The following is a 15,087-nucleotide window of genomic DNA, read 5'->3' on the forward strand; positions in this document are numbered from 1 at the left end:
TGAACTGCAAAACAAAACCCAGGAAAGTCAGATTACAGAAATTCTGTTGCACTTTAAAATAGAATTATTAGATTCTTACAAAAATCTCACATCTGGTTTCAAAACTGAGGAAGAAACAAATATTGTGAAACCAACTTCTTATTTGCTTGTTACGTATTATTTGTAAAGGTATAGGTGACAGAAAGAAAATACGAGAGTTAATCAAGTCTAACTGAATTATTAATTAAAACAATTTTAGCATAGAATTGCAGCAGTAGAAACACGAGTTCATTCCCTCCTTAAACATACTGTTCCTATAAGGTGTTTTATACGTGGCATATAATTTCTCAGAAACTTTCTACAGAGCCCATAAAATTCACGAACCCATTGCCACCAGCAGAACATATGCATCAAAGCAACTCATTGTCAACGTAACTCTCTGTGACATGTCGCTCGTTGTGATTTCCGCAGAGAGAGACTGAACTGATAACCATAGAGTGATTTAAATTTGAAACAATAAATTTGCCTTTCTGATGTCTTTATTGCCTATTAAATTTAAATAGTACTTTGTAAGGGAAAAATAGGTCACGCACTCCTCTGCCTTGCTTCTATACTCATGTTATGGTCTTGATTCAGTTGCCCGTACCTAGATATGCTGGCCCATCTGAGAGGCCCTTGGGAGGCCAAGATATCATCAAAGGAATGGCAGATATGGCATAGGACCTATAGAAGGTTTGTATCTGTCCTGAGTGGAAGCGGGATGTCAGCCAGGGTAACCGAGGCCATCTCAAATGGGCGATGGCTGCTGTGTGGGGTAATCTAAATGGAGTTTCTACACTGGGATTCAGCTCCAGACTGGGACCCCTGACACCAGACAGACATACCTTCAGGTGACCAGATCGGAGTTGAGTGCCAAGCACCAGTTAGTGTCAGTGGACTCCAGAGAGCAACTGACTTCATCCTAAGGCCAACACCTACACCTCATCACCTGAGCAGCTCTCCAGATTCCTCTCCGACTCTCTGGACCAAACTCCCATTGACTGCCAAGCAGGGACACCCAGCTCACGCTACAGACACCTGAACTCACGTGCCAATTCTACCATAAAGCTAGGTGGGATGACTACCAGAGGAACCTCAGTTTGACCCACCTAACTTCAGGCAAATGATCTCAACTGAATATTGCTAGGACAATAACCATTATAGGATCTTTTATAGTTAATGCAAAGAGACATATGCCTTTAGAGACTGATTCAGTTAAATGCCTGATTTCGGGTAAGACTACTCCACAGCTACCCATATCCTCCAAAGCATCCAGGAATACACTCAATCTCTCTTCATGACGGCTGTAGCTAGCTTATACAACCATATGCTCATATTGTCATTAGCTTTATTTCCTTTTCCTGTCGTCTTCCTATATTGTTTATTTGCTGCTTCTCTCCTAGCGAGTTATAAACCTTAAGGTAATATCCTACCTTAATCACTTACTTCAACACCACCTATTACAATCTTAATTGGACCCTAGATGGCAAAAAAGCAAAAATAATGCTGGCTGATATTTAGAACAAAATTCAGCACGCCTAGATATAACGATCCAAGTTTACTGGCACTGAACAGCCGTCAGATTGATCCCAGTGCTGGAGACTACCGAGAGCCCAAGCAAGCCGTGCGAGCAATCAAGTTATAGCTCTTCTTTGTCTGTCCAATACTTAACAAAATCCCGGTACTACATTAGATGTAGACAAATATGCCTTTAAAAATTTATAGCCCCGAGATAATTTGGGCTTTACAAAAAAAACCAAAAGCACTGTTTTTCAAATCTCAATGGAGATACCAATAGTAAAGTTAGCATCAAAGTTTTCTAGCCAAGAGGTCTACTATTTTAAGCCATGGATAAAAACTGCCACGTTCAAATATCACGAGCAGGGGAAGAAAAGGGTAACAAAGAAGGAGAACACGTTAAAAAATGAATGATCAGGAAAAAAAATGCAAACAATTGTTAGCATTTAAGTAGTGGAGGAAGACTTCCATACATAGGAAAAAACTGCACATTTGCCATTTGTAAAGCCTGCTAAATTGTGAAAAACAACATAAAACATGAGTGTAACGCCAGACCAGAAATGCCAACTAACTAGTAAAGGAATTCAAAGAGTAAGATTACCTTGTTCCAGTCTAAAGCATAGGGAACGTTTTGCAGCCTCTATTTCAGGACTTGGATGATCCAGAACACGCCTGCACCACTGCAGAGGACTCAGTGATTTCTCTTGAGGAGTGAGAGTCTTGGTAGGCAAGACGTACAACCTTAACCAAAATACACACAAGTATCAGCAAGGTAGGTAGTACTTAAAAGTTTACTTTTGTATTCCCATTTTCCTGCCAACTAATAATTTATAACAATGCAAAGCCCCACAATACGATATTCTAATAACAAAAGACAGACTGAAGTAGAAGAGTTTACACTAGTTTTCTTCTCCTCTCCTCAGAAAAGTAGGTGGCAGAATATGAACCCTACAGGTCTGGCACGTCAAAACCAAGTTGAAGTAGATCTCTCAAATCAAGTGTCATCAGTTTTCCCTTTTATGTTTATCTTTACTGCAGTTTAGATAATTTCAGTATTTGATTTTACATTTAAATCACAGTTTCACTCATCTATTTCACTCTTTTACCTACAGCAATTTAATCAAGTTGTCAGTGCTGATTATAATTTAATTTGCATACACAGTATCTTCTCCCAGATGAACCAAACATGGTACAAGTCGGAATTTTAAAGATTAGAAAACATTTGCTGAGAAACAATGAAAATCCAATTTCGATATTCAATTCCAGCAGAACAAAAAAAAAAAAATTAAAAAAAATGCAAGAAAAGCCTAGTGTATATGGGTTATTCTCAGACAAGAGTAGGCAAGTAATCAGATGGTCAAGCACAGTAGGGAGCCAGGTACCAAAGGAGATTTCATGGGGGTGTTCTTGAAGCTGGGATCCGCGTGTCTGCTGTCGCCTTTGCGGATTAGTGGGCAGAAGCAGACGCCGATTCACCTGGGAGAGCGCGGATCTCCCGGGACGGGAACTATTCTTGGCCGCCAGAGCTGGCTTGCAGCTCCTTGGCCCGACCACTTCTGATCGATGGGGCTGCAGACAGCCAGAGGCAGATTCTCAGGCACCAGCAAAACACTCCACAGGCTGCCAAGGAATCTGGCCTGCACACAGGGGTGCAAAAGGCAAGAGCAAAAAGAAGAAATAGGACCAAGCTCCTCAGGGGACCGCTAACTGGTAGCATCTTCAGGGTTTTGGCTCAACAGCTACACAAGTTCCCCAAAAGCAACTTGTTCTCCCATGTCTGCCCAATGTTTGGGGGATTTTTTTTCCCCTGTGAAGCCAATCAGCACCCTCTGTCCAGCTCACAAAGAATAAATATCCTCAATCACAATTGCTTTTTCTCTTGGCAACCCCAGCAGAGATCATCTACTGAATTTCTCTGAGGAGAGGACTCATTTCCCCTCACTTCCTGCAGTGCCTCACTACACGTTTAAAAAAGTGATGCTGCCAAAAACGAAAAGTAAAACAAACAAAAACCTTTCAGCTTTCCTGCTAACCTGCAGAAGTGTTTCAAAAGCTAAACATCTGACTGATGAACTCTCAGTCATCAGGCGTTTGTCTAAAAAGCCGAACAGCAAAAAGGTTTGACTTGTCTGCAAGGATGCTAATTCTACTGGTTTTGGTTGTGGGGTTTTTTTTGTAACTGCAGTTAAAAAAAAAAAAAAGCAAAGGTATTTGTGGCCTAATATTACAAATCGACAATTAGGATACGCGTTGGTCTTTGGTTTTCCAGATAGCAGTTTGCTTTAAAGACTGACATTACAAAAAAGCAGCTGGCATCACACAGCTAACCTTTCATGGACAACAACAGAGATTTAGCCTTGAACTAAAAAAGTTCAACAGCTAAAACAACTCACCCTTAGTGGAATAAATTAGTAAACCAATCCCTGTTACCATATTCATCTGTGGACATGCATGTGTGTGACCCAAAGGTAAGTTCTGGGCCCCAAAAAGCATTTAGGGTTGCTTCCAGGGGATAAATCAAATAGGAAATTTTACTAAGGCACATAAAATAACAATGACTTTCTACCACCCTGAAATGTAAACAGGGAAAACATTTTGTTTAACAGGATGGTACCAAACAAATTCGATATTCCTTCGTATGAAGGAAAGTTAGGACCAATGTAAAATCTGCTTCAAGTCCGGATTGACAACCCTAAAACAGCCGCGCACAGGCTAACAGTACACACAATGAAACAACACCGACAAAAATTCCCATACCATTTGCTGATGATTCTCAACAGCAATTTTCTGAAACTGCAGCATGGTATTATTTGTACCATGAAGTACACACAGCCATCACTCAAGAAATATTTATGCTATTTGGATTAATTTTTAAATCCATTCTCTGCTACCAAAAATAAGGATGTTTACATCCATCTCAGCTGCATTATACTGTATTTTATTCTTGGCTGACGTAAACATCGGCTCGATTTAAGAAACCAACCACATAAAAAACTACATCGAGGCTTTGACAGATACTTAAAACAGTTATTTAAATATAGAGAATGTATATTTTATTACTGACACTTTAAAACGACTGAGCAGCAATTACATCTAACATGCAGTGATTTCCACAGTATTCCAGCAGCGTCCCTAGGGTGTTTGTCCACATTGCCAAGGCAAGTTTTGAGGCACCAGGCTCACTTATTTAATAAATAAGTCTCTAAATAAAAGACTTAAGTCCATAAATAAAGACTTATAATAAATACGTCTATCTTCAGTCTATAATTTCCCCTTCCACCCCTTTTTAAGCGAGCATAGTCATTCCTCTACGTCGATTTTATTTTCTGCTGTATTCACTTGTTATTCCTTTCTGCTTTATTCAATTTGCCAGCACCCAGCCGTGCCTTTTGGAGCTCCAGGGGCGCTTCTTAAGATACACCACCGAGCATTTAGATCAATGTCTAAAAGACAAAAGCCCTCCCAAACCCCTGAGGATGGGAGACAACTGGGCAGAGGTTTTCGGATGGGGGAGGCAGCCGCTGCTCAGATCAAGGGCTTCCCCGGCACAATTCCGCTATTTTTAATTCCTTATGTAAACGGGAGGCTGAAACTAGGCTGAGACCTGAAATTAGAGAGAGACGAGCCTTCCTCAAAGGGGGAAGAAAACGAGCACAAATCCCCCGCTGAAGGCGCGACCCCCCCTGGGCCCGACGGAGGGGGTACGGTCCCCACCTGAGCCCCATCCCGGACACGGGCCCCTTCCGTCGGGATGGGGGGGGGGGGTTAACCGCACCGATGACACGATTTAGGGTGGTGGTGGTGGGGGGGGGAAAATGCAGATTTAAGTTCAAGCAGAACGAGATCAAGCGGATTTGGGGGCTAACGCTAATCGGAGCCTGGAGAGGACCAGCGGGGTGAGGGCTGAGGGAGGCGGCGGCCGGCCGGGGACCGGGGAGGGAGGGGGGGCACCGGACGGGCCCCCGGGTGCGGGAGGAGGTGGGGGGATCACACCGAGCCGAGCCGCACGTACCATGTATCCTCGTCCTGTCCGCAGCCGTCGTCCTCCAGCTCCAGCACCGCCACCTCATCCAGCACCGTGGCCGCCGCCGGGCCGCCGCCGCCGCCTTCTTGCCCCCCGCCGCCGCCGGCCGCCGTCAGGCCGGGCGAGGGCTTGAAATAGGCGAGGGGCTCCGGCGGGCCCAGGGCGGCGGCGCACAGCAGGGTGGGCACCGGGCTGGGCATACACGGCCCGGCCCCGCCACCGCTGCCCGCCACCGAGGGGGGGCTGGCGGGGCGCAGCCCGCCGGAGGCCGGCGGCGGGGCCAGCAGCAGGTGCGGGCTGGTGGCCACCGTGGCGGCGGCGGCGGCGGCGGCGCGGCTGCGGAGCTGCTCGTTTTGCTTCTCCAGCTTCCGCACCAGCTCCTGCAGCTTCTTCACCTCCAGCTCGGCGCTGACGGAGGGGCCGGCGCCGCTGCCTTTCACCTCCGCCATCATCGCCGGCTTCAGCAAGGCAGCCTCCATCCTGCCGGCCCGCCGCCGCCGCCGCCACCGGCACCTGCTCCGCCGCGCCGCCGGAGGGCAGCGCCCGGCCCCCCGCCGCAGGAGGGGGGAGCCCCGGCCTTGCGCTTGGCAGCCGCCGCAGCCTCTTTGCGCCTCCCGTCAGCGGCGAGGAGGAGGAGGAGGAGGAGGAAGAAGAAGAAGAGGAGGGTGGGATCCCCTCCCACTCCGGCAGCCGGAGCGCCGCGCACGGCGGGAACAAAGAGCCGCCCGGCTCTCCCCCCCCCCCCGCCCCGTCCCCCGTCCCCATCCGCTCAGGGGAAGGGGCGGCCGGGGAGCTCAGCGGGGGAGTCCCGGGGGTGGCGGGGATTTAAACAAAGGTGCCTTCCTCCCCCCCCCCGCCCCCCCTCCGCCTTCATCGCCCCAGCCGCGGGTTGGGTCTAGGCCGGGACGCCGCTCCTCTCGTGAGGCGTGTAATTAGAGGCTGGTGGTGTCAGGGTTGTCATTATGCAGATGGGATGTGTGAGGGGAATGGGAATCGCGAAGAGAGGCTTTTGTTGGGCTTCGAAAGGAGAGAATTCAGCCAAAAAGAGGGGCGTTTGTGGGTTTGAAACGTGCTGATTGCAGGAGTTTTGATTCATAGCGAGGAAAGCGGCGACATGTTTTTGAAGACGCGTGGCTGGTGAGGCAAGAAGACTGAGCCAAGCATAGTAGGGAACAACGCAACCACATAACTGTTTATGTATAGGAGAACTTCTGAGATGAAAGGTGCCCTTGTATTGAAATGACTTCCGTTAACACAGCCCGGACACATAGATGGGTTTGTAACGTTCAAGTCTTTGCTCGAGAGAGGGATGAATAATGTTCACTCGTGGTGTTTTTACATTTGTCCTTCATTGCCCAGTACTGAAAGTCACCGTTGCTTGTGTCCCTTCCTCCCACCCAGCAGGTGAGCAGAGCGTCAGTGTTGCCCAAGGCAGTTCAGCCATCACACAACTCTCATCAGATTCATTTCCCCCAGCTGCAATTACAGGGGACAACCTCCTAAGTTACCATCCTAAAGTCTCTTATCAGGAAGAAATTCTTTACTGTGAGGGTGGTGAGACATTGGAACAGGTTGCCCAGGGAAGTTGTGGATGCCCCATCCCTAGAAGTGTTCAAGGCCAGGCTGGATAGGGCTTTGAGCAACCTGGTCTAGCGGGAGGTGTCCCTGCCCATGGCAGGGGGGTTGGAACTCGATGATCTTTAAGGTCCCTTCCAACTCTAACCATTCTATGATGATTCTGTGAAACAGGGAACAAATCTCCAGGAAGCATGTTAAGTTGCTCGGCCAGTCACTAATAATAGCGATCAGTCGGTCGCTGCCCAATTCTTGAGCATCAGCTTTGGGCAGAGCAGTAGCAATAACAGCCAGCGCTGCCTTCATGGTGCTTCGTCACTGTCCCGGGTTTCTTATCTAAGGAGGGACAGACACTGATTCTCTGTTCAGGGCATAAATCAACTTTGAAATCATCCAGCGTTTCACAGTTTTCTCTCGGGAAACTTTCTTCTGCACACGTGTAGGACAATGACGCTATTGTTTGTCATTCATTAAGCGCTCTTACAAGTGCAAATAATAACAACTGGTACTACAAGAATGGCTGGAACGGAAGCTGCAGCACGGCACAAAGCACTGACTTCCAGATAATGTGACTTTTATCACTGAAGAGAATAAATGTAGCCCCCAGTGTACTAGATGGCAACCAGATAGCGCTTAATCCGCAACTTTTGTTCGGTCTCCTCTGTCTCTTTGGAAGAAAGAAGTGGAAAAATGCTGAGAGTGTAAAAACCGCCTGGCCCCAGTTCTGCCATGCGTCATCAGAGTGAGAAACATAATCCAGTTTTCACTACTACAGATAGCGGTAATCTTTATTCCCATAAGTGAAAGAAGAGTTTCTACATGTTTAGCCCCGGGTAAAAGACATACATGTCAGGTTGGTATCATTAATAATGCTACTAGCCTTAATTCTTAGAAATGCATATGCCAATCCAGTAAGATTGTAAAATGATTAAAAAAAAAGATAATTGGTATCATATGCAATATAGAGTTTATTAGACATCAGAAATATTCAATGAAAAGACACCAAGAAGAAGTTTATGATGTCAGTGCTGGGTGATGCAACAAGGCAGAGGAAATATTTGAAAGATAAAAAATGGAGGAATTACTTTCTCTCTTTGAACCAGGCGAGCAAATTTATTTAGTGGGCCAGGAAAAAAACGGGTATCTGATTTTTCCAAATGCCAGAACAGGAACAAGACGGTGTGGTCAGGATATTTCATCAAAAAAAATATCTAATGCAGACACCAGTTTGAAGATACATCGGGAGACACATTTGGAGAGACACTACAGCATGTAGCATCATAGCACATGATCTTAAGAGTCACCATGGAAATGCTTGTCCTCATTTATGAGTAAAAGTAGTTGCAAATTTTCAGCCGCCTTCTACTCTTGGTGCTGCCTACACAAATGTTGCCTGCAAACACTTTTTTGGGCTGAGTTCCCGAGGAGAAAATGCTTAGGACTGAGCATAATGCCTTAGCATGGGTATAAAAGCTTTTCCAGGCAGTTCAGATCGACTGATCACAGGCAGAATCAGGCTCATTACATCTCATCCCCCAAAAAACAGTCCAGAAGGTTGTGTCTTCCTTGGCTGGGACTGCTTTGAGCCTAATTTCCATCCAGCAGTATGGTAGAAAACAGCTTAAACTCATGCATGCTTCAACTACCCTGCTCACAGCCAATGTGAGAGACCCCGTCTTGTTTCCAAGCATGGACAGGTTGACCTAGTAAAGGGGAAAAATCCATTTCACTGTGTTGCACTTGTTGCTCTGTTTTCAATTTACATGTAATTTCACTAACAACGTAGCTTCATGTAGAGATGCTGGCAGATGCAATGTGTGTTCTCAAACACACTGTCTCATGGTCTTCATGCTGGCCTGCTCGTCTTCTGCAAAGATGCTTTAAACACTTCAGTCATTAAAATATTTGACCTAATTGTTTGGGGTTTTAAACACAAATTATTCTCCTCCCAGTACTGACATTACTATAAATTGTTAATGAGCTCCGTTCAGTATCCCAGCGTTAGCTGATGAGTTTGATCAACCCGCAACTTCATAAGCTCTTTACAAACCACAGTGAAGACTTGATAGTTCCATTCCTTTTTTTTTTTCCCAAGGCATTGATAAAACGTGCTTAACACCAACCTCAAACATCCTAACGTGCCCATAAAACCTGTTATTCCTGGACCTGAGAAAGTATATGCCCTAAATCAGCAGAGATCTACTATAGGACGCTACTTACATGGTATCCTATAGTAGAAATTTCTGAATCAGAGAACAAAGAAGCAGGAACTCTACAAATCCCATCTGCTCTTCTCTGTTAATAAGCCTGTTGCTTTATGCTGCAATAGCTGCAGGCTGGACCTGCCTTTCAGGCAAGCCAGTAAAGAATTAATTGCAGTAATCCAGTCTGGGCTATACAAAAGATGTGTTGCAATAAGGTCAGAGCACAGACAGTAAACTCCAAGTCTGGTGAGATTATTTTAAAGCGCGGTTCCAGTCTGAAAAATGACTGTGAAAGTAGTTTTATAAAAATAGAGCCACTATCATGCCAGCAGAATCCAGGATTCTGTCTTTAACAAAGGCTGGTAGTAGCTTCATAAGGAAAATATCTCAGAAACAAGACAAATATGGAGGGATTTTCTCCAGCTTTCAGAAGTCGCTGAATCGAGACATCTGGACCGTTTATTTTTGATAGCCACCAATGTGTAATAATATTACATTTGCTGAGCCCCATTTTTAAACCATGTAAACATTAGGATTCTACAACACCCTGTGGCAATTAGCACTGCAATTTAATTATGTATTGTAAGAAAAACTACTTCCTATTATCTACGTTAAATCTGCTGCCTAGTAATTTAATTGGGTGTCCCTTAGTTCTGGTTTTCTGAGAAAGACAGAATGATTAATCACTCTCTATTCAGCTTCTCTTTGTCATTCATGACTTTATAAAACTCTGTTACTTCTCTTCCAAGCTGACAAGCCCTAATTTATATAGCCTTGCCCCCACAGAAGTTGGGCTGAACCTCCCATTGTTTCCTGTCTCCCTCCATAATGAAGACTGAATTGTTTAACCCATTGTTTCCTTTCTATTAATATTCCATATTTTCTTATGTCGTGATAGCATAGGGAAAGACAGTGGCAAAAAATTCTTGTAAATCCAGATATATGCTCAGTTAAAGAAATCAGCTTGACCAAAAGCATATTGGCTCCTTCAAGAAAAACTCATATATTCATGAGCAAACCTTGCTTTAAAAAAGCTGTAGGGACTCTCCTCCAATCTATCATACATAACCAGATGCCTCTATATTCTGTTATTTATTATCATTTGTACAAATTGGCTTGATAGAAAATCAGACTAACTGAACTGTAGTTTCCCCCCGAGCAGCTTTCGTATTTTTTCGAGACTGATGTCGCAGCTGACGCTTCCAATTTGTTTGGCAGCAAGCCTTCTTTGAATGATAGGGTAAATGGCTGTGAGAAGTTCAACAATGTCACACTTCAGCTGCTGTAGAGGTTTTGCATAGATACTACCCGATCCTAGCAGTTTGTTACTGTTAGATTAATAAATTTGTTCTGAAATATTTGAGTAGTTAAACATTTTCCTGGATTTACAGCGTAGATTCTTCATTCTCAATGTCTCCTGCAAATGTTTTTGCTTCCTAGCTGTTGCTAATTTCCTGCTAATTGGCTTTCTCCTTTTTATACAATTTCCTTTTTCAAAGTACTATGACTCCTTCTGGCTTTTTCCTCATTGAATTAGTATTAAATTGAAGTACATTGTAATCACTATTAGAATGGATTTTCTATTGGAAAAATCCAAAAGTTCATCATTTTCTGTGAGGCTCAATTGCTCCAGAAAACCATGTTTATGGTATCCAAAGATATTGTCTGTGCATTAAGCTTAGGGACTCCTGGTCTGCAGATCCTTCTGGACAGAACTCGACATGACAGTTCTAATTTAATGGATTCTTCTTTTATTTTGACCCACCAATTCCATATCAAATCACTCTGGCTTTCAAATGCATTGGTCCCCTCCCCTTCCCTTCCCTTCCCTTCCCTTCCCTTCCCTTCCCTTCCCTTCCCTTCCCTTCCCTTCCCTTCCCTTCCCTTCCCTTCCCTTCCCTTCCCTTCCCTTCCCTTCCCTTCCCTTCCCTTCCCTTCCCTTCCCTTCCCTTCCCTTCCCTTCCCTTCCCTTCCCTTCCCTTCCCTTCCCTTCCCTTCCCTTCCCTTCCCTCATGCAAGGGTTGCCTTTTCTTTCTCCCAGGAGCTTTGTCTTTTCTCATAGGGAAGCTGAGGAGACACCTGCGCCCAAGAAGAGGTCTTGACAAGGCAAGAACCCAGTATGTTACTACTTCCTCTGATGTGGGAAAGCAAATCACTACTTTATTGCCCATCACAGGGGCCCTCTGCTCAAGATTTCAACACTCTTGTTAGGCTTCTGATCTCTTCTGCCTTCCCATTGGCCCTGTGCTCAGCTGTTGAGTGACAAGAAGGTCCAGAGCCCAAGGTCCTCTCCTTGCTTATCCGAGAATTGAAAACTCTTATCATTTCATCATCACTGTGCCCCGGGCAGCCTCCAACTGTCACATTCCCCACAAGTCCTTCTCTGTTTACAAACAGCAGGGGCAGCAAGGCTCCTTCCCTAGTTGGCTCCCTCTCTAGCTGGCTCCCTCACCAGCTGTCTCAGGAAGTTATCCCCAGCGCACTCCAGGAACCTTCTAGACTGTTCCTTCATTTTGTGAGGAACAGAGTTGGTGTCGACAGTGGAGTAAGGGAAAAAAGGCAAAGATGGAGCTCTGTGGAAACTCCGTCTCTGGACTCTGTCACTGGTGTGCATCCTCTTTCTCCCTGTACCATAACAGGAGAGAGCCTTTCCACTGGGACCCCTGCTTGGGCTGGAGGAAACATGCCCTTCTCACCCTCACGCCAATGGCACAGGTAGACCTGCAGAAAGACGATGGGAACAACTGAGGATGGCACGGGTATGAGCACGAAGCATCCTGGGACACGTCCACACATACTCATTACCAAAAGCAGCCTGACAAAGCTGAAAGCCTGAAAGGAGGCTGTGGAGAAGTAGCCGTCGATCTCTTCTCCCAGGGAACAAGCGATAGGACAAGAGGCAATGGCCTCAAGTTACACCAGGGGAGGTTTAGATTGGATCTTAGGAAAAGTTTCTTCACCAAAAGCGTTGTCAAACATTGGAACAGGCTGCCCTGGGAAGCGGTGGAATCGCCATGCCTGGAGGTATTTAAAAGATGGGTAGAGGTGGTGCTTCGGGACACGGCTTAGTGGTGGTTTTGGCAGTGTTGGGTTGATGGCTGGACTCGATGATCTTAAAGATCCCTTCAAGCTAGATGACTCTATGAGTCTATAAAGCTGCTGGAAAGCAGCTCCCCAGTACGAGGGAGACATGGGCACACTGGGGAGAGCCCCCTGGAGCCCCTCCCCCGCCCACGCCCCAGAGCGACTGTTGGCATCACAATGTTGGACCCGACGCTGGCCCACAAAAGGCCCCGGTGCCTGCAGGGCCGTTGCTGTGCCAGCGCAGAGCGTCACTGGGGAGAGTCCGGCTCTTGCCCAGTGTGCTTGTGGCACCGCGTGTCAGTAGCGAGAAGCCCTTGGAGGCCTCCCGTGGACCGGCTGGGAACTCTCCTGAGCTCTACAGCAGTGTCCCACGTGAGGATTCCCTTGATCCCGTGAGGATGGGACAGGTCAACTGCTGCCAGGGCTCCAGGTGAGCTCCCCCCATGGCTCGGGGACACGCCGGCACAGCCGGGCCCCGCAGCAGCCGCCTTGCTCATGCCCGACGCCCTCTGCTCCGCAGGGACGACCCTGAGCCCGGGCAGCCGTGCCTGCTCGTGCCGGCATCACCCGAGCTGCGGGAACAGCAGCGCGTGCGCGTGACCCAGGGCCGGCGGACGAAGAAGAGGGACCTCCTCCTCTTCAGGGACACCTTGGTCATCGCCAAGGCCAAGTAAGACTCGCGGAGCCCGGCTGCCTTTCCTCCCAAGCCCTGGCCCTGGCCCTGGCCCCAGGGCAGGGACACCCCAGGAGCTGCCCCAGGCCCCCGGCACCCTGCTGCTGGATGCGCCCATGGCCGTGCCCGTGGCAGGCAAAGGCTCGAGGGGAGCCACCGGGCTTGGCCACCTCCGGGTCATTGCCTGCCGGTCCTCTTTGCAGACGTGACAGCGCCCCACGCCCAGAGCTCTGCCTGGCCCTGGCCCTGCTGCAGGTGTTCAGCAGCGGGAAGGGGGCAGCCGGCGATGGCGCCAAGGAGGAGGAAGGCAAGGAGGCCAAGTCCCTTGTCTTTGTGTGGCCCTGGGGCTCCTGCATCGTCACGTTCTGGTGAGTCTCAGTGCCTGGTCCCACGGCAGGGCCAGGCAGCGCCTCTGTCCTGCCCCACGGGACTCTCTCCTGCCCCTGTGGCCGTCCCCACGGGGCAGGGCTGTGCCGCAGCCCACCTCTGCCCGCAGGCTGGGGAGCAGCGGGCACTCAGGGTCTTTCTCTGCTCTTTCTGCAGCTCCCGGGTGGTGAAGGAGCTCTGGCTCAACGCCCTCCTTGGGTAAGCCCTGCCTGGCCGTGCAGCCTGGGGAACCTGTGCTCACAGCACGGGGGGATGCTCCAGGTGTAGCTGTGCCGTGGGGAAACACCGCTCCCCAGCTGGGGAGAGGTGCCCCCGCGGCTGCGGGCAGCTCTCCAGCGTGCAGACCTGGTGCAGCTGCTTCGCCCACCTGTGTCCAGCCAACACCCGCCCAGCCCCGGCCCCACCACTGCCGCTGCTCTGCGCTCCACTGCCGGCCGCTACCCGGCTGCTTCGGGGCAGCTTGGAAGCGCTCCCTGGGCTGGCAGGAGAGGGACAAGGCAGCTCAGGCCTCACACAGCTCCTTCTCGTCCCTTTCCCTATGCACAGGCCACCAGAAGGAGTGGAGGGAGCCCGGGTGACCCGACTGCCCTCCATCAAGCTCCTGCTGAAGGAGCTGAGGCGCCGAAATGCTGTGAGTGTCCCTCCCGTCTCCCCTCTGCCCCCAGAGCCCGCTCCAGCCCGGCATCGGGTGCATGGCTTCTGACCTTCTGCTCTTTTCCCCTTTCCCAGCCGACGACACTAGACGCCAGCAGCCTGGAGAGGCTGGTCAAGCGCCAGGCAGAGGTGAGGATCGCTTGGGCTGCGCTCTCGGCCGTCTCCACCTCTCACACACGGCCAGGGGCTGATGCAGCTCCCCCCCGGGCCCTTTCTGCTGCGGGGCTGCTCGGTGAGCGCAGTGCGTTTCTTGCAGGCTGGTCCCAAGCAGCGGCCACCTCCCGTCCCCTCTTGCAGCCAAGATGGGCTTGGCCGCAAGGATGGTGAGTTTGGAGAACATAGGGACAGGACGGCCCCTCTCCTCTCGCAGGCGGGCCCTCGTGCTGCACCGGGGCTGCTGCTGCCCTTCCCGCAGGGCACGTCCATCCCCATCGCTCTGCGGCCGGAGAGAGCTGAGCCCCCAGGGCCCCTCCTTCCCAAGCAACGCCTCTCCCTTGCTTTCGGTGGTGGGGGGACAGCACCGAGAGGGTCCAGGAGCATTTGCCTGGCGCTTCTCCTTCATGCCTCTTTGCTTTCTTTTCCTTGGCAGCAGGTGGGATTCGCTGGAGGAAGTATCTGCCCTGGCCATTTTCACGGCGAGGGACCTCGGCCGCCGCAGAGGTGACCAGGACATCAGACTCTGGCAGCAGCGGGACTCTCTTTGGTCGGCCCCTGGCAGAACTCTGCAGCCAGGACGGGACACTGCCCCAGCCCATCCAGGTAAGCATGCCTGGCCAGGGGGGGCCCATCCCTCTGGCTCCTCCGGAGAGGCGGTGGCCCTAGCAGAGGGGACCCCACGTGGGGCTCAGGGACAAAGCAGGCTCCTCCCCATGTCACCCACCCCCGTGAGAACTGCGGAGATGCCCACGCTTGCTCCTGCCCCTAAGGCAGGTTCCCCTGCCCCAAAGCCT

At 49.4% G+C, this 15,087-nt stretch overlaps 1 protein-coding gene across 2 annotated transcripts in view; it reads right to left on the reverse strand.

Moving 5' to 3' along the window:
- Positions 1–6,039, reverse strand: part of SLAIN1 (SLAIN motif family member 1) — a 51,020-nt gene extending 44,981 nt beyond the window's left edge. For both annotated transcript variants that reach the window (XM_074152202.1, XM_074152194.1), the window contains exons 1-2: positions 5,549–6,039; positions 2,138–2,277 (exon numbers count right to left, since the gene is read on the reverse strand). In XM_074152202.1, coding sequence (XP_074008303.1) covers positions 2,138–2,277; positions 5,549–6,039 — 631 coding nt within the window. The remainder of the gene's footprint in view (positions 1–2,137; positions 2,278–5,548) is intronic.
- Between the last annotated feature and the right edge of the window lie 9,048 nt (positions 6,040–15,087).

The sequence above is a fragment of the Numenius arquata genome, chromosome 1 (assembly GCF_964106895.1).
Source record: "Numenius arquata chromosome 1, bNumArq3.hap1.1, whole genome shotgun sequence".
Taxonomy (NCBI): Eukaryota; Metazoa; Chordata; class Aves; order Charadriiformes; family Scolopacidae; genus Numenius; species Numenius arquata.